Source organism: Laccaria bicolor, genomic scaffold (assembly GCF_000143565.1).
Source record: "Laccaria bicolor S238N-H82 LACBIscaffold_56 genomic scaffold, whole genome shotgun sequence".
Lineage (NCBI taxonomy): Eukaryota > Fungi > Basidiomycota > Agaricomycetes > Agaricales > Hydnangiaceae > Laccaria > Laccaria bicolor.
Genome location: NW_001889927.1, coordinates 190,899 through 199,568, shown reverse-complemented (window position 1 = coordinate 199,568; position 8,670 = coordinate 190,899). Strand labels below are relative to the sequence as shown.

Genomic DNA, 8,670 nt, shown 5'->3' with positions numbered 1-8,670 from the left:
CCCACGATACAATAGTTGTAGCCCCTTCTCTTAGCTTTCTAAATCTGTTGAAATCATGTTGTTTAGTGTTCTTTTCATGAAGAAAAATGCAAAAAACAAAAAAAAACGCAGTGCTTTTGAAAACCTTTTACCTTATATCTCCACAATGGAAGCACTTTAGGACATAATTCCAACTGATTCTGGAAGCTATGGTAAAGAGCTACAACTTTTGTTTTTTTACCATTTTTGGAAATTTGTCATGTGACCACCCTCCCAATGACCCATTGGATGGACCGTAATAGCTATTTCATTGCTATCATGGAATATAATGAAAAATCATAATGATATCCCTGGGGGCAGATATGAAATTGGAATGAAATATTGAGATACTGAATGAAAAATCCCAATGAAAGCTGTGGAATATTCAATGAAAGTGCACATCATTAATTATGAAAGAAGCAATGAATACATATAACCTAGCTAATGAAATATTTATTGAAATGCACAATGAAAGCACCCAGAATTGATAATGAAATATTCAATGAAAGCACACAGCATTAATTATGAAAGAGGCAATGAATACACCTGACCTAGGGAATGAGATATTTATTGAAATTGCACAACATTAATTATGAAAAGTACAATGAAAGCATCCAATATTCCTAATGAAATATTCAATGAAAGCACACACCATTAAATATGAAAGAGGCAATGAATACACCTGACCTAGGGAATGAGATATTTATTGAAATTGCACAACATTAATTATGAAAAGTACAATGAAAGCATCCAATATTCCTAATGAAATATTCAATGAAAGCGCACACCATTAGATATGATAGAGGCATTGAATACACCTAACATAGTGAATGAAATATTTATTGAAATCACACAGGATTAATTATGAAAAAAGCAATGAAAGCGCCCAAAATTCCTAATGAAATATTCAATGAAAGTGCACACCATTAATTATGAAAAAGGCAATGAATACACCTAACCCAGTGAATGAAATACCTATTGAAAGCGCACAGGTTTAATTATGAAAAGCACTCTGTGGCCTTGCCTATATCTTATGAGAAGAACATAGCCTTTATGAGAAAGAAAGACACAGGACACACCTATGAAAGGCCTTTCATAAAACTTGTGGACTTATACACACAGCTCTACAGGCAAGTGCCTTAGTTTTATGATAAAGGTGGTAGCCACTTGTGCCACTGAAACCCGAGACTGCCAACGAATCCGCGATCAGCAAAACTGGCGACGATTGGTTCTTTGATTTCGAGAGGTCCACGCCAGGGCAGCAGCTTTCCATGGGCGTTTTCATCATTCCGATGAACATCCATGAGTGCATCGACGACGACCTCCTACATTGGTCAGGATGCATCGACGAGATCGCTGCCAATCATAGTGTTTGGAAGTCCGGTCTCGTGACTGGAAAAAGACAGTAACCAGACCGGACCAAGACCGTAACCAGACCGGACCAAGACCGTAACCAGACCGGACCAAGACCGCAAAAGACCGAACCTGCGGTTACGGTCTTTTATTTTTGAAATGTAAAGACCGCAAAAAAACCGGTTAACGTGAACCGGTCTTGACCGGTTTGGACCGGTCTTTTGTAGCCCTTTAAATACCCTTTAAAACGCACCCAAGAACGTACGATTTGGTAAAAAAACGAGAGAGATATGAATTAAAATGTAAATTACTTTTGTGAATAATAGATGTACCAGACTTATTTTATGGAAGCACCAATTCCTAACGGAATTTAACGTTCTTGGGCTCGTTTTGAAGCTATTAGAGATGTTAATAAATCTACCGATTCATAATTTTAAAATATTGGCCTAAAGACCGGTCATAAACCGGTTAAAACTGATGCAGACCGAAACCGGTCTATAGACCGCAAAAAACCGCGGTCTGCGGTCTTTTTGCGGTCCGGTCTGGTCTTTTGACTTCTGGGGAAAAGGCAGACCGGTTACGGTTACGGTTAACGCCCCTGGGCATCAAAAAACCGGACCGAACCGGACTTTCAAACACTAGCCAATCACCCTTTTCCATGCAATTCTGCTCGACCCCCCTGTCACGACCTGGGACTCCTCTTACGTGCGTTCGACTCTAACGAAGATTTACAAGCCACGGGCTGCAGCGCCAAGAGGATCGCAGTTGATTATTTGGGCTTTCTGTCCTGGTGGACCGCGTCAATTTCGGGATGGGAAGCGGAACTCGACCACCACACTGTAAATGATGCCAAGGATATGCAGCTACATCGTTTAACAAGCGGGGAGTTCTCATCGATCTCGAACAAGACTGGTGACACGTCAATATCCCAAACCTCGTCCAACACCACATTCCCTTTGCCTATCATTGGACCTCAGCACTCACCGCATCACCACGATTCACGATTCTGTCACCAGCGGTCTTGCGGGCCTATGACAGTCAACGACTGGAAGCGCAAGGCGACGTTCACTCTTCATTGCTCAGAGGCCTCGACTATGAAGTCGCCACGATGCTCAAGTTCGACCATTTCTTCCAAGATTTGTGCAGCGAGGGACGGCCCGACCCAACTGTTGAGTTCAACGACGAGTGGACATACTACGTCGTGGACTTTCAGGGGTGGTCTCGTCGAAGGATTCCCCTCTGCGTAGCACGGGAGTATTATGTCCGCTTTGGTTCCAACGTGGGTCATGAGGCGGCCGGCACTATGGTCCTCTTTCGCCGCTGGGAACCCCTGAACAATTTCGCTACGTCATCGCAACCGACGGAGTCGATGGAGGTCGAAGGGAACATCAGTATGGTACGAGATTCCTTGGAAATCAGAGAACTCCACAGGTCTAAGCACACACCGGTTCATAACGCTATTTGTGACTGGGAGGGACAACCGACTTCTTCAAGAGCTTTTTCTCAGACACATTACAATCGCGGGCGCAACCGTGAACGAGGACGAAACAGAGCCTCCTCTACGGGTCGACGATGGCTGAGACAAATGACGAATGCGGACGTTCCATCTGAAGGTGGTAGTCAGTCGGAGCTTCGATCCTCCCCTAGTTATTCATCAAAAGGGCATGGGAGCAATACACCTTCTCGTTCAAGCTCTCGCGCAGGGACCAGGAATAGGTCCGCATCCCCAGGACTTCGAACCTACCAACCTCGCAGAGGGACTTCCCCCTCTCTTCGTCGACACGCGATTGACAATATCGTAGAGGCTGGAGCAATCATCACCTATGTGGGATCCGTCTGGGAGGCGCCTGCTGGACTGGAATGGAACGTTACTTTTCATCAGGAGAGTATTATTCTATTTCCGGACACTCGGACACTCACCAGATTGAAGTACTGGGCTGTAACTAGTTCAGAGATCTCACACACGCGTCACCTCCTCGACCTCGCCATCGCTCGGAACATGTGTTTCATCATGGCCACGAGAATTAGCGACTTGAAGTCATTCAGGCCCATCATGACTCCAGACTTAGCTGAACTCACGAAGAGAACATACGAAGCTGGCTTCCAAGAAGAACACTTAAAGGACGTCAACGGAGGCGCCGCATTCCGAGATCAGTATATGGGTAAACTAGCGGACATCCTTCGGCGTCCTCACGCGTGCACGCTCATTAGCTTGGGGGGGCCCACAGCTTGGATTGCAAAGCGATACGGCGGATCGGCCTTGGTTCAACGATTCATGGATGGACTACTCAAGTAACTGTGCATCACCGTGGAGCGGTTACCTCTTCCCCTTTCTTCGACGACCCTCTTTTTCATGACCAAATGTCGGCGCAAGAAGAGAACCTCGTACACGGTTTCGTATCTGCAGAGAATTCAGACTATCATCGTTGGCTCTTTCCGACAACGGAGATTATGGAGGACTTTTGTGATCATTGGAGCGGTGAATGGACAGAAGGCTGCGACCTCATCTTTCATAACATTGCCAAAGCGCTCGAACGTGGGACGGCAAAGCCTTTGACACGTAAAGGCTGGAAGTCGTATTTGCACAGTACAAACCACGGTACGCGTCGACCGACAGTAACGCTCAACTCGTCGCACTTCACGAGAGTGGATGAACTTCTATCAGTCTTTCCTGACCCCTGGCATGGGAGGTGCATCGCAGACATTTCCATCCCTGTACGTTTCAATTCCTTAAGTGGGAATTAGGGGGGCTTTGTAACGGATGCCTTACCTATTATAATCCCCACTTCACGAATTTCCTGGCTATCAAGAGCATTCACTACGGGCATATCTTTACTTTACTGTTATTCTTACATACATGACATTCGCTTACTTAAGCACGCGATTCAACTCGCATTACATACTTGTAGTCACAGATGTAACACTACCTTTTTCTATCTTTCAAACCACCAATATGTGTACTCTGCGTCTGGAATCACGTCGTATCGCATTCCCCCTGAAGTATAGTAAGTGCTTTGACTTTAGTAAAGCTACTGAATACTCTCTTTGAGGTGTTTGGGCATCGTCTTTCGTCATTTACTCTCTCTCTCCTGCTTGCTACTTTCTCGAGGATTTCCTGAGAAAGTGCAGAGATCATGCAACGGATATCCGAAGCGCTAACGATCTCCGCTAAGTAAGCGCGAGACTAGACCGTAACTGGCATCCGATTGTACACCATAGTAATCCCTGTGACTCCGTGTCCGCCAGCTCACCTGTTGTTGGTACAGAATCCCCACTCTAGTTCCCTAGCTCACGGAACACCTCTTACAGTGGGGTAGGTTGATTTCATCCCACAATTGGAGCAGCTTGACTTGGCTGGTTGGCATGAGTTTACGATAGGGAGGGTAGTATGCAACGTTTTTGGAGAGTTCAGGGCCAAATGAATCGTCTGAGTAAGTACCCGGGAGTTCAATGCCCCTTTTCTTCTTCGCTATCCATGACACAAGTGACATGAATGCGATCCAGTTGCATCCAGAGCCTCGTCCGCCAAAGGTGGTGTTTCTGTCAACATGCAGTGATCCGGCGATGCGGTTGACTTGTTTGATCTGCCAGTAAGGATGAACCGGGAGGAGTCTGTAGGCCTCTGCGATGTCTGATTTGAAAAGTATGCAGGGTGACTGAGGGAAACGGTCATGCATAGAAATGAGGAATTGACCTAGATGCTGTAAGTTGTCGAGAGGATATCCCATGATCTGCTCACAAGGAATCATGCTGTTGAGTGAGAACTTCCCAGCACTCTGATCAGTCACCATTCTCAAGTCTGTTGAATGTGGTTTGGGAATGGCAAAAATTGGCATACAGTACATGCCCGGCAAGATTTTGTCTCCAAAAGATTCACAGAAACAGCCTTTGAAAATTTCATGGTCTCATTGATTTCTAAGGAATTGCGCCTCTTCCTGGTTTTCTGGTTCTGGGAGCAAGAGGTCAAGTGTGTCGGGGTAGTCACCATGGCAAGTATCGGCCCAAGGCCAGAAACCCTCCCGGAGCCCCCTGCATACGGATTTAATGAAAGGTTTGTTAGGGTGAGTTTCAAGTAGTTCCTCGAATCGATCCACAAATATGGGCGTGATGATGTCGAAAAGGTGGGGGTTTTCCTGGATCGTTTTGGTGGCAATGGGATTGTTGAGTTCAGAAGAAGGGATCTGAGGTAATGGTGAGGCCGTCTCTGTCCAGTCAGTGGATGAACGAGAAAAAATATTGCTGCCCTCCCAAATGTTATACCTTAGATACTTGGGGCGCAAATCACGTGCTAGATCCTTCTTTGATATTGCAATCCCTTTCCCCGTGGCCCATGCGCTTGCATTTTTTGCAGGCGTGACAGAATCTGCAGTCATCTGTGGAATTCCTGCAGCCGTTGATTGAGTTGAAGCAGTGGCAAATCTCGGATTTTGTGTTCTTCCCTGTTGAACGCTTGATTCCGTCCCAACCTGACGTGATCGGATTCGACTCCATCTGGCATGACAATGGCAGAGTAAAACCTGGTAAAGCGGTGGGTGTCAGTGAGGAGTGCATTCTGACCACCCCCAACTTCATTTCGGATGGCGACATCGTATAGGATAATTTTTCGGTGGGCTGAAGTAACCCTTGCAGAGAAATGGCCTTCGATGTATTCGCCATAGTCTCGAAGTTCTTGTTCCCTGTGAGGGAAAGCGAATTTAATCACTTTGACAGTGGCATTCCAGGCGCTGGTCCACTCGCCACTCATTTGGACTTTCTTGGCTGGATCTGATCGACCAAGGGATATTTCAGTTGATCCCACGCGTCCAATGTTCTCCTTAGGAGCGGAAATATGGTGCAGTGAGGAGAACACTGCGTCAAGGTTGACGGCTTGTCCCTTGATAATGTTGTCCCACTCTGAAGTGGGGAAACTGAGCGGCGCAGTCCTGGAATTTTGGATCCATTGCCTGACGACTTTGTAATCACAGGCGAAGAGTTGGAGAGTTTGTCGAGACTCTTCGCAATCTCTGTTTCCGCTTCGCCTGGCTTCTTCCTCTCGATTGTGCCAGGGCATCTCGGATTCGAAAATTCTTCATTTCTTATTTGAGGGTTCATCTCCATCGTCGTCGTCATCTGATCCTGATGGGGAGTTCCCCCTTTTCGACCTGTTGCTGTCTCTGCTGATTTGAGAGATGAGTTTGTCAATCGCTCGGTTAGCGTCAATGGTCTCAGGTTTGTGTTGCTCGGGTTGAACAGATTTGGGGTTGAGTCCAATCGTGGCATGCTTCCCTCACTTAATCGCTGAAGAAGCGAGGGCTTCGTATTCATCAAGGGTTTTAGCGTAGAATTTGATGGCAGCGTCTTTTGCTCTGTTAGTTTTGGATGGGTCAAAATTGAGTGCCCCAATGACGTTCAATAAGGCTTTGAGTTTCGTGATTTCTCCTCACCTGAATTTATCGACTGTGTCGTCCTAGTCCTGTTTTCTTCGCGCCCCAAAAACCGTGTCAGGAAATGTTTATGTAATCTGCGGACTTTGAAACCCTTACGCGTCAACAACACATCAACAACTGCACGCTCCCTCTTGGCTTTTTACGTGTTTACAGCACTATTGTCCTCCCTTCCTATCCAAATTCTATTCTTTTTTCTTTGATACATTAATTCCTATGGAAAACAATGTCACAACTGTCCAAACTTATAAGAAAATGCCCCTGGTTGAGGTGCCGGAAGCCCCGCATTATATCACCCGTTTTCTGCCCCCTACCTCGAATTCCCTCCTCCTTTCACATCCGAGTGAGCCAGGGAAATTGTCATCTCCCGAGCTGTTGTTGCCTCTTCTCGGCTCTCCTTTCAATGAGCTTCGTTGTCCAAGCGGATCCTCAAGTCAACCACGACTGATAGAAGCTCCACAAGACGACGCGCAAAAGCTCGCATCGAAATTTGATCGGATGGAGCAGTTGCTTAAGGACTCTGGCTTTGACTCTCTCGGCGAATTTCTGAAGATCTTGTTCTACAACCCAAGCCGCGTCTCTGGACAGCCTGATCCAAGAGGTGTATGCCACGCCAAGTCTGTTGCTCGGTTTCTACAAGGGCGGAACAAGGTCAAAATTTCAGACATCATAACTCTTGTCTATAAGCACAAGCACAGCGCGCCTTCGCCGAGCTCACCACATGCTTCAGAACATCATGCTCCGTTCTCACCATCAGTCTCTCCTGCCGACTTCTTTTATGCGCGTCCTTCTTTGTTCACGTGGGCGACGAATCTCGTTGCTAATCATGTTGATCGTGAGATCTACGAACTTGCGGCTAAGGATGACGATGTCCATCTCCGAGCTTCGACGAATGGACGGCGTCCAACGGATAGCATCAGTCTCGTCACCTGGGAAGCTTTAGGAAGGTTTAGTATTGCAGCCCTTGTGGAGAAATACAAAAGTCATGCACCTGTTGCTTGGCATCTCACGGAATGTATGGCTGCCTCTCGCAAGAATGGTGTTGTGGTGGTAAAGAAGCAACAACCACATCTGATTGTATGTATTTTAATGGAGTCTAATATCTCGACCTCGCTTACCTTTTCCTACAGATTCAAGTGGGCACTATCAGCTCCTTTTTACTTGCACGCAACCACTTTGCTACCGGAGACCTTGCGATGGCCTTGGGCATATGGCACTTTGCAATCAAATCCCACATCGATGTCAAACGCGTATACAGTCGGTTCGGAAATATCGTAAGCGACTCGACAGTCCATAAAGCTCTCGACACCATGACTGGTTCCAGCCTTTCTATTTTACGGGAGGCTGTCAATGACACGACTAAGTGGGGAGAAACGGAATGGTGCCTAATCCTCGATAGTGATTGTCACGGGTTTAGCAACCCATGCGGGTTACGGGTAAGGGTACACTTGGGTAAGGGTATGGGTTTGATATTCCCAACCCTCACCAAACCCGTACCCATGGCAGGGGTTAGCGGGTACCCGTAGCAATACCCGTCATGTTATTTGGTCAGTGTTTGTGCAGCAATAAGATCGAAAAAATACTAATTTATTGCTGCCAAGTTATGCATAAGGGATACCTGAACAATTTGTAAGGTATTTTATCCCCTGCAAGTCACACTGGGAGAAGGGAAGTTTTTTGTATTTGGTTTTGTATTTTTATGAGGGTGTATCATTTTAAATTAATGAAATATTCTACACACATGTAAGTAAGAAAAAGTATATACAAGGGGGTTAACTATACAAGGGGGTGTAGCTACGGCGTAAATATGGCATGGGCAGAGGGGAGTGCAGAAGGAAAGAAAAGAGACGTGAAAGAAGCTGATCAGAGGCGCTAT

At 46.3% G+C, this 8,670-nt stretch overlaps 3 protein-coding genes across 3 annotated transcripts; all 3 read left to right on the top strand.

Moving 5' to 3' along the window:
* Positions 1–984: 984 nt before the first annotated feature.
* On the top strand, positions 985–1,190 carry LACBIDRAFT_312996 (uncharacterized protein; the record flags this gene model as incomplete). Its single annotated transcript, XM_001888563.1, has 1 exon — positions 985–1,190. One exon carries the CDS (start codon positions 985–987, stop codon positions 1,159–1,161), a length of 177 nt encoding a protein of 58 aa, XP_001888598.1. The 3' UTR covers positions 1,162–1,190.
* A 1,289-nt stretch (positions 1,191–2,479) lies between these two features.
* Positions 2,480–4,292, top strand: LACBIDRAFT_333861 (uncharacterized protein; the record flags this gene model as incomplete). The annotated part of the gene is made up of 3 exons (XM_001888562.1): positions 2,480–3,525; positions 3,600–4,086; positions 4,281–4,292. 3 exons carry the CDS (start codon positions 2,480–2,482, stop codon positions 4,290–4,292), a joined length of 1,545 nt encoding a protein of 514 aa, XP_001888597.1.
* A 2,718-nt stretch (positions 4,293–7,010) lies between these two features.
* On the top strand, positions 7,011–8,320 carry LACBIDRAFT_312994 (uncharacterized protein; the record flags this gene model as incomplete). Its single annotated transcript, XM_001888561.1, has 2 exons — positions 7,011–7,871; positions 7,925–8,320. 2 exons carry the CDS (start codon positions 7,011–7,013, stop codon positions 8,318–8,320), a joined length of 1,257 nt encoding a protein of 418 aa, XP_001888596.1.
* Positions 8,321–8,670: the final 350 nt, after the last annotated feature.